This window comes from Myiozetetes cayanensis, unplaced genomic scaffold, assembly GCF_022539395.1.
Source record: "Myiozetetes cayanensis isolate MyiCay16 unplaced genomic scaffold, myiCay2020 scf23, whole genome shotgun sequence".
Lineage (NCBI taxonomy): Eukaryota > Metazoa > Chordata > Aves > Passeriformes > Tyrannidae > Myiozetetes > Myiozetetes cayanensis.
This window is the reverse complement of record NW_026087445.1, coordinates 1,489,441-1,506,346: the sequence shown is the minus strand read 5'-3', so window position 1 is coordinate 1,506,346 and position 16,906 is coordinate 1,489,441. Positions and strand designations below refer to the sequence as shown.

Here is a 16,906-nt window from a genome sequence, read left to right as displayed (position 1 = left end):
CCAGAGGGAGAAGTGTCCCTCCCCAGAAGGTCCATGTGGGTCACCAAGGACGCTGTCACAAGGTCAGCTGAAGATGATGTGCTCCTGAACAGCCTTCATTACTAGTCAGCAGGGCTGGCACAGACGCCAGTGTAAGTAGGACCATTTATGATCCCCAAAGGTGTGTCTCCAGCTACGCTGTCCTATGACCCAAGATTTCTAGTGCATTTAGCAAGGCAGAGCTGAGCTCTGTTTGTTTGTGCTGTCACCTTTCAGAAGGTGCAATTTTCAGGAGACAGAAGTTACCGTGTGAAGAGTCATCTACAGGCTTGTTCTGCCTGTGATCTCACACGTCACAACCCTGAACTCTCACCGCACCGGGCCTGCCTGGCTCAGGAAATGGAAACTACCAAAGCTGGGTGCTGTGGGCCAGAACTGCCAGGGGTGAGGACTCCTGGGAGCTGCCTGTTAGTCTGAAAAGTCCCAGCTGGTCACAGGTGTGGGGGTACATAGTATGTAAGACAAGCTGATGCCACCCACCTCTCCCCACACCCCAGCAGAAAGCCAGAGCGTGTCAGAGGTTGTGGGATCCCTGTGGAGCTCAAGAGGTTTGACTGCTCCCTTTAAGATCTCTTCCCAGCAGGTTAATTGCTGTTATAGGGTGTTTCAGCAGCTACATGAGCCTCTTCCTCTGATAAAGACATTTCCTCCATCCAGAAGGAAGGAGAGGAATCCAAGAGATTCCCCAGTGCCAGTGTGGAGGGTTTAAACACCAGAGACCACAAGCCACAGGGCAGGAGGGGGAACACACAGCATAGAGCCACCTTGCACTTGGCAGATATTGGGTTTGTATCCCAACATGACTTAACTGGGTGAGTTCAGACACCACTTATGGAAAGTTTCTGCTCCAGCTTGTGAAGCCAATGCACAGGAGATTCAGCCTAAAAGAGCTGCTGAGGTCACCTCTGCACAGCAGAAATAACAGCCACATGGAACACACCTCAGATTTTGTCTCTTGCTTCTGCCAGTTTTCCTAGAGCCCTGCTCAGCTGCCCCAGCTCTAACCAAAATCCCTGCACTAGCACCAAACACCAGATCCCACAGCCAAACCTTCTGAGTTCAGGGACCAGACCAGACCAGACCAGACCCTGACATTTCACAGAATCAAAGCAATAAGGAAGCAGAAAGAAGGTCTAGAACAAAGAGACACCTTCCCCTCTCCCTGCAACAACCGCGAAACACACCAGGAAGCAAAGGGTTGCTGGTGTAGAGCAGAACCTGGCAGGTCCTCTCCAAGATGGGAGCTGTAGAGGCAGCAGCAAGGTGTAACTGTGGTCAGGGACCAGCACAACTAAACTCTTCAAGTTTAGTTTAGAACACTCTAATCTCTCCCAGGAAGCACCTTCAGGAACAGGGGTGGAAATCAATGGGATGGGCCGGGGATGGAAGTCAGCCAGACTTCGTTAAGAACATCTTCGCTGGAGGAAGCACCTCTGGGAGTACTCTGAGGAGATAAACGCTGGATCTGCAAGTGTTTTGCTCTGACAGGAATCAAGCAGGCTACAAGTTTGCACTTGTCCTAGATACTTTTTTCCACCACAAGCTTTCAAAAAGCAGACAACTGGGAGAGGTGCTCGCAAAAGCAAGACGCAGGCAAGCGTAGGCACCATCATCCAGGCTGACATCTCCGTTCAAGACACACTGCATTTTACATTATTTGGTCTTTCTTTTCCCCCCTAATAAATTGTTACAAAGGAAGAATCGTGCACACAAGAGAAGCAAGCAAGACCTCAGGGAAAAACAGCAAATCGGTTCACATTTCCACAGCACTGAGCACAAAGCTGACTTGCAAATGCAAACGACTTCTCTAAGGCGGGGGAGGAAGCTCCCAGTTTGGAAGATCGGAGCCCAGCAGCTCGTTTCCCCGCAGTCCATCCCCACCCCTCTGTCCTGATGGACTGCACCAGCCACGAGCAAGGCCTGGGTCTCACGTGGAGCAGCAGCCACCCCACCCCACCCCACAATACCAGGAACACAGCCCCAGCAACACAGCCCAGACTACTGTGCCCGGCAGGCACTCTCTCCCCTGGCACAGCTTGGGCATCTCCCAGACTAGTTCAGCCGCAACTCAGACGGCCGAGTTCATCCGAGATGTTACAACACTGCCGATGGTGCCTGCGAGAGGGTGGGTAGGTGGGTGGGCACCCCTGCTGCCGGGACACGGCATCGCCCACCTCCTGCCGGGGCAGGGCTGTGCCCACCGGGACACGGCATCGCCCACCTCCTCCCCCCGCCCTGCCCTGCCACATTCGCCTGCCGGGCTCCGTCCAGCCCAGGGACACCAGGATTCGGGGACGATGCCGGAGCGATGCCGGCAGCGCAGGGAAGCCGCAGGGCTCCGGGAAGGCTGGAGAGGCAAGGCAGGGACCGGGCTCCTCCACCGCGTCCCGCTGCCACCTCGGGCACCCACCAGCTCCGCGGGCTGCCGTGGTTGTTTCGGGAGGGGTGCGGGGACCGTGTTTGCTTATTTACGGGACGGGAGTAAAAAAAAAGTAAGAGGAAGCAGAGGAGGAAATAATTCAGCAGGTTGCTCCCATCAGCCCCTCCCGGGCCGCCGCATGGCAGGAGGGGCGGCAGCGGCTGTGCCAGCCCCGGAGCCACCGGGACCCAGGGCGGGCAGAGGGAACCCGGCCCTTCCCCGGCTCCAACCCCACGGCAGCCCGTGAGCCTCCCCAGGGCACCCGCACCGCCCCGCGGGCTGCGGGCACGGCAGGCCCGGCTCACCTCGGTACTGCAGCGAGCCCGAGAGCCGCACGGTGACGGTGCCGGCCAGCGGCTCCCCGGGGCTGTACACGACGCGGCTCTCGCCCAGGCGGATCTCGAAGAGCTGCACCTTCCCCATGGCCGCGCCGGCCCGGCCGCTGCGCTCGCTTCCCCGCGCTCCGCTCCGCCCGCAGCCTCGGCACCTGCGGCCCCGGCTGGCCCTGCCCCGCCGGGCGGGGCCCGCACCGCGCCGCCCCCGCCGCCCGCTCCGCCCCGGCCCGGCCCGGCCGCGCTGAGGGGAAGGGAGAGTCTGAGGGACGCGGAGGGTCTGAGAGAACCAGGAGAGTTTGAGGGACACAGAAGGTCGGAGGGACAGGAGAGTCTGAGGGACATGGAGAGTTTGAGGGACCGGGCGGGTCTGAGGGGACCGGCAAGGTCTGAGGGGACCGGCAAGGTCTGAGGGACGGGGCAGTGCCGCGGCCGGGCGGTGCTGGAAGGGAAGGGCAGCTGATGGATCCCTGACTTCTCTGAGGCGAGGAGCTGGTTATGGAGCCAGGCTGTGAGCGAAGGAGCTAGTCGTGGGACTGGGCTGTGAGGGAAGGAAGAGCTGATGGATCCCTGAACTGTATGAGGGCAAAGGAGCCAGCTGAGGGCTCAGGCTATGAGGAAGGGGGCAGCTGATGGATCCCTGACTGCTGTGAGGGAAGGATCCAGTGGTGGGGTCAGACTGTGAGGGAAGAAACAAGTGATGGGTGCCTGACATCTGTGAGGGAAGGAGCTGGTTATGGAGCCAGGCTGTGAAGGACGGAGCCGGTTGTGAGACTGGGCTGTGAATGGAAGGGGCAGCTGATGGATCCTCTCACTGCCATGAGGAAAGGAGCTAGATGTGGGGCCAGGCTGTGAAAGAAGGAACAGCCAATGGATTTTCCACTGTTATGAGGGAAGGGGCCAGTCATGGGGCCAAGCTGTGTGGGATGGGGCAGCTGATGGATCCCTGATTGCTGTAGGGAAGGAGTTGGTTGTAGGGTCAGGCTGTGATGGAAGGAGCTGGTTGTAGGGTCAGGCTGTGGCAGAAGGAGCTGGCTACCCAGCATGGGCCACCTTGCCTCCTGGTGATCCCTGCTCCCTCTAATCTCATTTCCTCCCTGTAATTCTCCGGGCCCAGCTGTCACCTTTCCCCCCCCCTCCTGTTTTTATAACCCCAATCACTTTAAGTGAGGCAAGAAGCAAATACGAGAGACCTGATGGACAAGCTGGGACTGGGGCTGAGGAGTCAGTGGCGGCCCCATGCTCCCTGTGGATCAGCAGGTGAAGGTCCAATTGGGGTGTCCCAGGAAGCTGAGGGTGAGCAGCACACTCCATCACACTTGCTGTGCCCCCCCCAAATGCTGCCTGATTGAATAAAAACCATCTGTAAAACCCCCACTAAAGGCAGCGCCGGGGAAAGGCACCTCCCGGCCGCTGGCGAGCAGGCTGTGTACACAGGCGGAATGAATAAGTGTAAAAGGAGCTGTTTATCTGCAGAGCACACCCAGCCTGGATCTGGCTGGACAGACAGACATCGTCCCACGGACCTGCAGTGACTCCAGCCTGGGCACACAGGGCTGTGGGACCCTCCTTGTTGCCTTAGAGTGGGTGGCACAACATAAAACCCGTCGTAAAGCACCGAAGGAGTTTATGTGCTCCGGGCACACAGGACTCCTGCTGGGAAGCCCTTCCAGGCCCTCCCTCCGGTGTTTAAGAGCCTTGTTTCCAGCCTGCACGTAGTCAGAGGCTACAGACACCCGACAGGCTTCCTGCAGCTCATCTCCTCCCGCAGGGCGTACCCTGGGATCCATCTGCACTCCGCTCTCCTTGTGCTGCCCTTAGCTTTTGTTTTCCCAGGCTGTGCACGCCAATTTGCTCCAGTCTCTTTTCTTTTTTTGTAAGACGAGCCTGCAGCCTCCTTTCATCAGTCTCTGCAGCCCCTGTTTAGCTCTGCCAGCAAAACCAAACAAATTACCAGAAGGCTTGAAAGCACCGTGAGCTACAGCAGATTTCAGTAAATCCACTTCCCCCATGGAAAGTGGGAAAAGACTCAGGGTTTGGTGGACAGTTGGGGCCACCCCATCCCTGGGATAGCACCAGCACCCTCTCCCCAGAGGAACGCAGCACCTGTGACAACTCAGGGTGAAAAAGCCTCCTGCACCAAAAACAAGTCCCTCGTGCTGTGCCACGGCTTCTCCTGACGACGAGATTTATGTGCCTTGTTTGCAGAGAAGTTAATTTTAAGCCCTGCAAAGTTGCTCAGCCAAGGTCACAACGTGAATAAAAAGGATTCCTGCACCAGGAGCTGAACAAAAGCGCCCTGGGCCTGGCTGTGCACGCTGTGGCACAGCTACAGTACTGCAAGAGAGGAGATGTGTGCTTAGATAAACGGGGGCCCTTCCAGTACCTTAAGGGGGCTTATCAAAAAGAGGGAGAGGGACTTTTTATACAGGCAGATAGTGACAAGGGGAGATGGTTTTAACCTGACAGAGGGCAGGGTTAGATTAGATGCTGGGAAGAAATTCCTTGCTTAGAGGGTGGGCAGGCCCTGGCACAGGTTGCCCAGAGAAGCTGTGGTTGCCCCTGGATCCCTGCAAGTGTCCAAGGCCAGGTTGGACAAAGCTTTGAGCAACCTGGGATAGTGGGATGTGTCCCTGCCCACAGCAGGGGGTTGGATCAAGATGAGCTTTAATGTCCCTTCCAACCCAAACCAGTCTGAGATTCTATGATTCCATAATTCTATGTGTTCGTGCCAGAGCACACACTATTCCCTGTGCAGGCCTGGTGATGTCAAGCTCCGGAGGATTTTACTCACTGGAATCAAAATGTGTGTTTACATTCCTCCCTCCCTGCTCACCTGCCCGTGCCCCAGAGTCACTCCTCTTATCTGCTGCATGTGGAGTCACTGGAGCTGAAATTCAGAGGAGGGGGAAAAAAAAAGCTGAGGGTGGTTGGTAAACTGCAATGATTTGCTTTCTGATATTTTGGACTATTGTTTTGCTTTAAAAAAATTGTTTTGAAGAATTTTGTTGATATGGTGGAAAATCTCACTTCCTCAGCATTCTGTCTGTTCTCCCTTCCTCTTTTTACCCTTATTAAAAGGGAAATTTAAAAAAGAGAGAAGAAAAACAAATGTCAAACCAACCTTTAGAATAAAATTTTCCTTTCAGATGTCACCACACTCCCTTAACTTCAAGGAACAGGAAATTTCTTGACAAAGAACACAGTAGTTATTAAAAAAAAAAAATTATCAATAAAACTCCCCCAGCAGCACCTGAGCTGAGCTCTGCCTGCAGGCAAGACTCCAGCTACAGTCATAGGCATCGTGTTGTGACTTAAATTTGTTCCTCTCTTGGCTTTCCAGATGTTTCCAGCCGTGCCTGGTGACACGGGAGGCACGGCCCCACCTGACCGTGCCTCAGTTTCCCCCCTGCTGGTGCTGAGCTGAGCGAGGGAGCCGCGACTGCTGCGGGAGAAGCTCCGCGGAAATGCCGGAGCATTCCTGGGCCGTGACTGATCCCGGCTGGAATGATGTGAGCGCTTCTGGGTGGGGCAGCAGCACGTTACCCCCGGGCAGTTGGTATCTGGCAAGGTCATTTCCACCTGCCTTGGGGTCTGTGGCTGCAGGGGAGAGGGGTGAGCCTGGCAGGGACACCCACGGCCCCTCCTGCTCTCCTGCCCCGCTGTGACAAAGGTGAGGAGTCTTTCTCTCAGACCTCAAATTTTCTTGCTTTTGCTTTTCCAGCCTCTCCTCCTTCCTACTGGGGGAGTGGCTTGGATGACCCCACCACACCCTGCAAGGGCAGGCAGAGAGGCTGTGATGGAGGAGGAAATTGAGCAGTTGGCCATTAGGTTTAAGCTTCCCTTGGACTAAAATAAACAGATGTGAACAGTGAGCCCTCAGAGGGCTCATTACTGATGTCCCTGTGCTATATACACCACTGAGAGCTGCTCTGCATTGCTGTGTCTGTGTGTAAAATCCATAGCACTGATATGTTTATAGTACACTTAGGTTTATTACCTGCCCAAATAATTTCCCCGTTTCAGCCAGTGCCTCACAGCTTCTCACCTGATTGCTGACCAGTCAGCTACGTCATTTGATACCAACAATTACTCCTTTGAGTCAGGCTGACAACTTCCAGCACTTCAAGCAGACTCGGTACCCTTCAGCCACACCTTCCCTCACACCAGCCCCCTCCTCACAGGAGGCCACAGCCAAGGGCCTCCACCTCCCTTCTCTGGGCTCACAGCTCAGCTCTGTGCCAGCGAGGCAGGTCATGGGCAGCGTCCCCAAGGGCACAGGGTGGCATTGGAGCTGCATGTCCCACCATGGTGTATGAAGCTCTGGGATCTCCACGTGATAGAATTCTAAACTTCCAGCTCATCTCGTGCTATCCCCTGACATGGGCAGGGACACCTTCTACCAGCTCAGGTTGCTCCAAGCCCTGCCCAACCTGGCCTGGGACACTTCCAGGGATGGGGCAGCCACAGCTTCTCTGGGCAACTCTGGCACAACGTCCCTGAGGCCTCTGCAGCACCTCCTCACTGTTCCTGGAACTCCATCTGCCTGAATCACCCCATGGTCTCATCGAGCTCACCAGACATGAGAGCCACCAGCTCCTCCACAGCCCCTCTCCTGGGAGGATGAGAGGGGAGCAGCAAGTGATCAGAATCAACCCCCAGAGCAGAGCTGGGAGGCACCAGTGCTCAGGGGCTCTGTGAGGGGGCCAGGCAGCACCTTTGTTCTTCATCTTATGGATTCTTCATTAGCCTGTACCCTGGGACAGTGTCCTAGGCCTCACCCAAGGAGTAAGAAAACCTGAAGTCTAAGGGGCTCTAACAGCATAACAAATATCATTGGATTAAGTTCATACTCTGTGCCTGATAATGGAATAATCTGGCTGAGACATCACCCACAGAGGGATGAGACTGCTCTTCACGGAGTGAGAGAAACCCTGTCATGTCCCCTGGCAGTTTGTTTGAGCTGCTCATCCACCCTGTGCCAACGTGCACGTCTGCTTTTCACTTGGACTTTGGCAGCTTCAGCTGCTGCTTTTTGTTCTGCCTCACTCTGACATTGAAGAGTCCTCTGGTGCCAAACCATCCCTCCCAGTGATGGTGCTTACACACCAGAATGGAGACACCCCTCAATTTCTGGGATAAACCGAGCCGGTTGAGCTGTCCAAGACTCTCCCTCTAAAGCATTTTCTCCAGCCTCCTGTTCTTGTGCTGGCTGGTGTCTGTGCAAGCCCACGGACTGGCATTTGTGTGTGGATGGAAATCTGTGTGCAGGAGCAGCCTCCCACCCACAGACACGTGCACAGACAGGAGCTGATGCATTAGAGCTTATTTATTCCCCTGCACACAGAGGGACACACGAACCCTTTCACTCACATCTCTGGGGACCAGAGGAGCACCCATGGGTAACACAGAGCACTCCTGACCTGGTCTTCTCCCCCTGCATTATCCCTCATCCCTGGGACTCCTAAGGCAGCTGCTCCTTTTTAATCTCCCCAAACCATGGAGAAAGATGAGTGCAGGGGGATTGAACCCCCAACTGAGCCACTGTGGTACCATGGCCCAGCTGGCACCCATCCCCTCCATGTGGGTGCTGTGGTTTGATTAGTTAATGCCCAGCCAGCACCTGGGGAGCCTCACTAGAAAATCCTTAGAGAGAGGCAAGGCATTAATTACTATTATTATAAATCTAATCGTGCTGCCTGGATTTCTGATCTCCTCCTCTGGAAGAGTTCCTGTTGCTCAGTGTGGGAGGAGGACTGGATGGTGACACTCCTGTCCTCCCTTCCCCACGGGGTTCCTCATCTGTGGGGACAGTGGTTGGTTTGCACTCCCCACAGGCTCTGGGAACAGGAGGATTCACCCAGTGATCCCAGTGGGACCTCTCCTGAGGAAAAGATCAAACTGAAACCACAGGCTGGACTCTCACACCCCTCACCACACAGGATTTGCATTCCTCCCTCACTGCAAAACGTTTCATAGAATCAGGGAATATCCTGGGCTGGAAGGGACCCACAAGGATCATTGCAGTCCAATTCCCAGCCCTGCACAGGACCAACCAAGAATCACACGGTGTAAGTTGGGCTGGGGTTCCACAAAGCCAGGGAGGGCGGCAGTCGCTGTTCAACACGCCTGAGCAGGCTGAGGGCAAGGTCCTGGGATTCCCTGGGGAAATGCTGTGCTCTGGGAGCAGGGCAGCCCCACAGCAGGTGTCTGCTGTCCCAAGAGGTGTCCTGGGCAGGCAGTGGGGTCACTAACCCGGCCTGACACCACCTGAGGTGCAAGATATTCGTATCCTGTATTTGTCCTGGCTCTCATGCCTTCCTTCCCTCCACTGCCCAGTTCTTCTACTTCCCTTTCCCTCCTAGCAGGTTCCTCTAACAATCACAGCACAGCTGGCCAGGACAGTGACCCACTGTGGCCAGCAGCTCTTCCCTCACACATCCTGCAGCACTTTCACCTAAATCCACTGAATTTTCCCCAGAAATGGCTGAGGAACACACCCACATTGTTGGTTGTGGGGGAGACCGCAGTGATATCCAAGACCACCACAGCTGCCAAGCAGAGCAGTGGATCTCTGTGTGGCTCAGCAGTCCTCTGCTAGGACTAATTTGCTCAAACAGCCCTGATGTCCCAATTCTAGCTGCTAAAAATCTGTGGGATGGACCCTGCCCTACATACCAGGGACAAAAGTCACCAGGACATTGCCTTAGAATTCCCCCAACCATCCACACAGCCCAGGAGGATGACATGGTGCACCAAAGATCACATCAGCAGCACAGCTTGAGAGCCCTGGGGTGGGGGCTTCCTACAACACCCCTCCTCCTCTCCAACACCTGGTTGCCTAAGACAGCTCATGGAGAATCCCACTCCCTCTCCCAGCACACATCTCCCCACCCTGCTGCCGAGAAAAACACCTCGTTTTCCTGCTCGTCATCAGTCACTCCACGTGTCCAGAGCAAAATGCATCAATCCCCGGCATGGAGAAACACGTCCCAGCAGCTGCTCCTGCAGGAATGCAGAGAGCAACTCTCTTGGCACGGGATGGAAGAGGATGTCTGAGCCACACCACGGCTTGGTGCAGGGGCTGATGCACCCAGGAGACCAAGGCTCAGGGTGTCACTGACCCTCCCCTCTCCATCTGCTGCTGCGAGTGGCTCCGGTGGAGTGAACAGCCCAACACAGCTCAGGGTGCCCTTCTGAACAACCCCACCCCACCACAACTGAAGGTTAAAGTGACACAGAGCCCTTCCCCATCACCCAGCGCCGGGGAAGGCACAGGGTGGCACTCCCAGCACTGCTGACCTGGGGACACCCAGCCCCTGTGAGGGACCAGAGAGCCAGGCACGCAGGGGAAGGAGTTAATGTGTCAGCCCAAGCTGCCGCTGAGGCAGAGCTCTGCCCGAGGGCACCATCAGCCCTGCACATTTTTCTTTGTGAAGTAATGCTTTCCACAGGAGTCTGCTGCCTGGCTGCATGGGGGCGGGTGCTGGGTAGAAAAGCCAGGGCAGCACGGGGGGCGTCTCCCACCACCACACCTTTGCTGTTCCTACTCCTGCTCACCCCACTCCTCAGCGGGGCTGTCCCGGGATTGTCCTTCACCAGATATCCCCCTCTCCCCACGTCATTGTTTGGGTTTCCATGAGCTAATACACAAAACTCAAAGGTCTCGGGTCACCTGCCACGAGGCAGGTGAGTCACTTCTGCCAAGGCTGCCTTGGCCCGAGCAGGAGGCAACACTAAAACGTCCTCCACTGCCAGGACACGAATGGGCACAATGCTGGACACCACCCCAGCCCGTGCCACGGCCAGCTGGTGGCAGGTAGAGAGGTTGAGGGTGGGTCTACAATCCCTTCTCACCAAGTGGCCAGGCAGCAGCGATGCTCGTGCAGTGCTTTGTGGCCCTTCTGTAGAGCCAGCTGGCAAAATCAAACCCATTGTCCCCAGGGGGACACAAGCAAAGGACAGGGCAGCTTGTGACAGGTTCTGGGAACTGCTCCTGCCAGCAACCCCAGGGCTCTGCACGGAGGATAACTGCTCATCCCACCTCCACAGGTCCATTGTGGGTGCAGGGTGGGGACAGAAAAAAAATAGACGTGATTTTGGTGTGTACCAAACTGCCCTGGGGACGCATCCAGCACCTGCCACCATGGGGGCAGTGATGGGAAAAGCCACCAGTGCATCCTCACAGCTCTGCCTCCACACCTCCCACAGTGGTGGGAGCTGAGCCTGACGAGTTTCTGCACATCCCTGTCCACTCCTCCCACACTGTCTCTGTGGGGACACCTGCCAAGGCTCTGTCACCCAGTTTTCCCACTGGGACGGTGTGAGCTGAAGTCACTGCACCACCCCAGGGACCTGTCCCAGCACAGGATCCCAAAGGGGCTGAGTGAAGCAGCACATCAGAGGGCCTGGCAAGAGCCTCCAGCACCCAGGGGAGGTACGAGGGTGCAGCCTGGCAGAAGGAGGCAGAGAAACACGCAGTGGGTGCAGCCAGGAAGGCAGAGCTCGTGCCTTGAAGAGCCACATACAGAGATCCAAGAGTTTCACACATTAAGCTGAAAGCCAAGAGCAGATCAGAGTGTTCCAACAGGACAGCGAGTCAGGAAGCACAGGGAGGCAGCTGAGAGCAGAGCAGAGGTGAGAGATGTACAAGACCCATCAGCCTTTCCCTTCCCCTGAAGGTTGGGGCAGTGGGAGAACACGTGCTGAGCACTGAAGAGCTGGTTAACAAGCCATGGGACCCTTGTCTGAGGACAAGGAGAGAAAATACATGGAATGGCTGATTTAATACAGCCAGGATAACTGCTAACAGCACGTTTCAGTTCCCTGAGAACATGTGGGTGAGGTGGAAACATCCCAGGCAAGGTGTGGATCCCCTCCATGGAGCTCACTCCAGACAAGACACAGTCATCCCAGCTGAGTCTCCCCAGACCCATTTTATTCCTCAGGGCTGGAGTTTGTCTTATGGATCAGCTGCTGCCAAATCTGCCCTTGAACTACAACATCATAGTTGTATTTCCCCACCCCTCCCTGTATCCTGTGAGCTGGAGACAGTTTAGGATAAAACCAGTTCTTTAACTAGCAGCTCTGTTTCCCAACAGCACCCATCCCCTTTGTACACTCCCATATTCCAAGCCCAGCAAATATTCCAAGCCCGGCCCTACCTACAGCTGTTTTCACACAGTCCTTCTAAACCCTGTCTTGCATTGACAGTTCAGCCACTGAAAACACCTGCTGGGAGTCAAAGCCAGCAAATACATTTGATTTGTGTTACCACAGATATCAGGCTGCAGCAGCACCACCAGAAATGGCTGCATTTGGGTTTGGATCATCTCTCCCTGCCTGACTGCAGCTACAGCTCGACCTCTCCCTCCTTCTCCTGGGCAGCTCTGCTGATATAATTTCACCACTGGCCTGCCTTGCTGCAACACAAGAACCCACAGGAGCTGCAAAAAAAGCTTCAGTTAAATGGCCTTGAGAAAGAGAGAGGCATTATGGCAATTGCATCTCACCACTCTCTGCAGATACATCCCTGCTCGTGGCCTCCCACCACTGGCATCGCTTCTCAGCAGCTGCAGGAAGGAAGGACTGAGGAAGAAGTTAAATTCCCCACACCCAACACTTTATTTTCTCCTGTAGCCCTTTTCATAACCCCCCCATGCCACCCATCAGGCTAAAGCAAGGGCCAGAGGCTCCCAAAATCCAGAAAGCCAGAAGAGACACCCCAGCAACAGGGCAGAGTCTCACCAGCAAAAGCTTGTCCCTCTCTTCCCAAGGAAGGCATATCCAGGGATGGTAGAAACACATTCACCCAGGAGTCCAGATCATCAGAAAACTTCCCTACAACAAGGCAGTACTGAAATCAAGCCAGGAAAATCAACCTGCAGTTCAGGATGAGGCTCGGTGAGGGCAATCAGGGCAAGACACAGCCTGGTGATCTTCTGGCAGGTCTGCAGTCCATGGGTTAAAGTCTGGATGACCAACACTGGAGGTACAACTCAGGAAAGGATTGGTGGTCCTGGCAGAGCTTAAATAAACCCTTCAGGGCTCATGGGCTGGAGCTCCATGTGAGGCTGGTCAGGGCCCTGACACCCCATGTAGCTCCTGCCCCCCACCCAGCTCACCCATAGCCCCCAGCCTGGTGGGTGCTTGTGGTGGCTCCCCTGGCCCTGCTCACCCACCACTAGGGCTGTGGGCTCAGGAGGGAGAGCAGAGGGGCTGCTGCAGCTCATTAAGGACTCATTTTGAGGAGGCTGCTCTGGCAGCACCTGGGGGAGCCGGATTCTTTGCAGACCTTCCTCAAGCCAACCTGCTGTGACCCTCACAGGGATTCTGCCCATCCCAGAGCGACTGGGACGAGCAGGGGCTGTGGTGGGCATGTGGGGCTGATCTGCTCTGCACTGCCACAGCCTCTGCCTCCTCCTCTCCCAGGAGCAGGAGGGCAGACCCAGTGGCTCCTCTTACACCCAGGTGCAAGCCCCAGCTTGTTCCAAAGCCAAACTTGCCCCTACAACCCCCCCTCCCCACCCAGATTGTGAGTGCTGCCACAGGGTTGCTCAGCTTTGCACCATCTAGATGCCTTTTTTTTTTCTTCTTTCTTTCTTTTTTTCTTTTTCCCTCCCAGCTGCTGGGCCCTGCCATGGTAACAGGCTTTCCTGGAAAGCCTAATTGCTGTACATTCCCAGCAGTGAGGGAGGTGAGGGAGGGCAGGTCTGGCACCCCTTCCCCACAGTGCCTGTGCCCCACGCTCAGATGTGGAGAGGGGCTGTAGCAGCACCACCACCACGTGGGTTGGTCACAGAGAAGAGAAAAGGGTGCTCTGCCAGGTGTCTGGACACATCACCCTCTCAGCAAGACACTGCTGTCACCCAGGGTGTCCCTGAGGACTCCCCAAACAGCCCCCGTGGGGCTCAGGTTGGGCCGATGGGGCTCTTTGATCCCACATTTTTGGGGACCAGACTCAGCTGGAAGCAGCAAACCCAGCACCAGCCTGGGAGCCAGGCTCTGTCCAGGAGAGCCACACAGGGCTAGTGGGTGACCAGGGCCAAGCACTGCCTGGCCAAACCTGTCCCTGATTCCTCTGCTGGCACACTCCAGGGTGCTGATCCCCCCCCAGCTGCATTTCAGCAGCAGCTCATTGCTGGTAAAGAGCCACAGCTCCCTGGGAGCCCAGAGCCTTTGAGATCAAAGGTGCTCTTACACAAACCCCAAGTACGACCAGTGGCCTTTAAAGGCCAGACTAAACTTCTGAGGGGAAAAAAAAGAAATATTCAGTTTTCTGTGGATCTAATTTGAAGCCTTTTTAATGCTCATTAAGATAGAGAGACCCAAGCAGATTGTGAGGGCTGGAAGAGAGGGAGGGGAAAAGAGGAGTTATTATTGACATTTTAGTTTAGGTCTTTATTCTTCCCAGACCTCCCCACTTCTGGGCAGCAGCTTTGAGTAGTACTATTGTTAGCACTGGAATTGTGACTCCAATGTCCTTTTTATAACTGGCTTGGAAAAAAAAAAAATCCTGAAGGCCTTGACTGAATCCAAAGTAGTGGAATTTACAGTGGTAAAAAGAGATCTGAAGATGGAGAAAAGGGCAAACCGCTGTGCTGTCCTTCCCCATCACAGGGTGGTCCCTCTGCAGCACCTTCCTGGGGTGCTCAGTGGTGAGGGTGAAGGAAAGGATTCCCAGTGGACACCTGGATGAGGAGGTGTCCCAGCCTGGCCACCCTCTGGAGCCGTATCCCAGATCCACTCATCCATCTGCTGGGTCACAGCCCTGGGGACAACTGTCCTGAGGGGAAACGTGCCTTCAGCCAAGGGCTGGGATGGGGACTGGCACAGCCCCAAAGGGGATTGATTTATTTATTTGTTTATTTATGGTATTTATTTTTATTTTATTCTATTCTATTTATTATTTATATCACTCTCTGTGAGGGCTTGTGTGGAAATACAAGATTTAGTGAAGGTGGGTGCATCTGCCCAGTGGGTGCAGGGTGGTCTTGTGGGCAGGTGGGCACGGTCAGAGCCTAAACCAAAAGAGCTTGATGATGCCTTGGCTTGCTGTGGTGCTCTGCTCCCCATCACTACTGCTGACAGTTTTGCTTGATGCAGGCAAAGCTTCTGGTTTTGTTTCCCAACCAACTTCCTTGAATTCTGCTTTACAGCAGCGTGAAATGAAGTGTGTTAAGCAGATTTGTTTTCCTTTGCCTCCTGGTGTTGAATTATGCTTTTGTGAGGGTGCAAGAAAGCGAGTTCAAACCTGGGATCAGGTTATCTGCTATAAAGTCACCTTCTCTTGCATCCAGCAGCTGCTGGATTTCTGAGATCTCAAATATCTTAATGAGAGAGTAAAAAATACGTGAGGCAGGAATCGATACTTCAGATAATGCCTTTTACAACTACCTGACAGGAGGCTGGAGCCAGGTGGGGAGCGGTCCCTGCTCCCAGGTAACACGAGACAGGATGAGAGGAAACGGCCTCCAATCGCGCCAGGGGACGTTTAGGTTGGATCCCGGGGGAAATTTCACACTGGAAGGGTTGTGGAGTCACCATCCCTGGAGGGATTTAACAGAGGTGTAGGTGCGGCAGTTGGGTTCGTGGTGAACACGGCGGGGTTGGATCAGTGGTTTGGTACCCGATGATCCCAGAGGATTTTCCCTGCTCCCTGCGATTCGCGTCGGTGCCTGCAGAGGGCAGCAAACCCCCAAAATGTCCCTCCCGCCCCTCGGACGCCTCGGGATGCTCCTTTGGGAAAGCTCCGGATAACACTGATCCACCCCCCAGCAGGATGGGGATGGGGTCCCTGTACCCCCCACCATGGCCCCAAGCCCCAGCCCGAGGTCTGGCTCCATCCCCAGCTCCTGCCCCGCTCGCTGAACCCAAACCCCCACCTCCCACAGCAGCAAGCGCAGCAAAACTGTCAGAGAAAGCCTTGTGGGAATGTGCTCCTGTCCTTGCTTCCCCTGTGCTGCAGGCCCTGTGGGTGGGAATCACTTCTGCTTTAGGAAAAAAACAAACCTTGACATGTGGTTTCTGGCCCGTGTTGACCTCAAAAAGCACAAGCAAGAAGATCTGTGTGTCGGCAAAGGATAGGGTGGAAGTGTCCAAGCACGCGGTGGCTCCAGCCATGTGGGGACAGGACTGATCCCAGCTCAGGGAAAAGCCCCAGCAGTGGCTTTGGGAGAATCCCTGGATCTCCCCTGGAGTCCCAGTGTCCTCCCCTGCAGAGGACAGGCCTGTGTTGCAGGGGAATGGCAGGGTGAGACCCACGGACAGGTACAAAGTGTTTGGAAGCACCACAGTGCTGTGTCCAGCCAGAGGTGTCTGCATGTTGGCAACAGGAATTCACATAATTCCCCAAATTTCACAGGGGCTGTACAGCATGTGATGGTGAGAGCTGAAGCACTTCAGCCACTGGTACAGCCAGGGAAACAAACACGAGTCTTCCCACTCCAGATTTAGCTCTTTATTGATTTTCCAGTTGCATCCATCAGTCACTGTCCCAGTGCTCAAATTACCCATTAAAGGCATCATAGAAAAGAGAGGAAAAACAAGACAGGGTTGTGGTTTTGATGAAAAACGTTAAACATCCCAAACAGGAATTTCTGGAAGGAAAATGTGTCCTTTTTAGTGTTGGGACTGGGTTACATTTATTCTTGAACAGCTCAGAGGCACCAAGGGCTGCTGGTGGTCTGGGGCTCCAGCTCTTGTGGCTCTCCTTCCCTGTGCCACTGGCAGCGCTGTCACCTGCAGGAGGGACTTGGGAGCCTCCAGTCCAGCTTGTCACCTGCGTCACACTCGAGGATAAACATAAGACCTGTTTCAAACTCCACCTGACTGCCCTGCAGTGGACATGCTGTCCCCTGTGTGTTCATGCTGCTGCTTCCCCTCACCTACAGGTCACGTCCCTGCTGGTGACTGAAGATGGGTCACATCCTGCAGGTCTGTCCCAGGGAGCCCCTCTGCTCTGGAGCCAGGCTGGGGGTGTTCACCTGGAGAAGTGAAGGCTCAAGGAGACCTCAGAGCCCCTTCCAGGGCCTAAAGGGGCTCCAGGAGAGCTGGAGAGGGACTTGGGACAAGGGTCTGGAGGGACAGGACAAGGGAGAATGGCTTCCCACTGCCA

At 55.2% G+C, this 16,906-nt stretch overlaps 1 protein-coding gene across 1 annotated transcript in view; it reads right to left on the bottom strand.

Moving 5' to 3' along the window:
- The window catches only part of ARRDC1 (arrestin domain containing 1), a 38,257-nt gene extending 35,327 nt beyond the window's left edge, over positions 1-2,930 (bottom strand). Inside the window, exon 1 of the mRNA XM_050319808.1 lies at positions 2,764-2,930. Coding sequence (XP_050175765.1) covers positions 2,764-2,881 — 118 coding nt within the window. The 5' untranslated portion in view covers positions 2,882-2,930. The remainder of the gene's footprint in view (positions 1-2,763) is intronic.
- Positions 2,931-16,906: the final 13,976 nt, after the last annotated feature.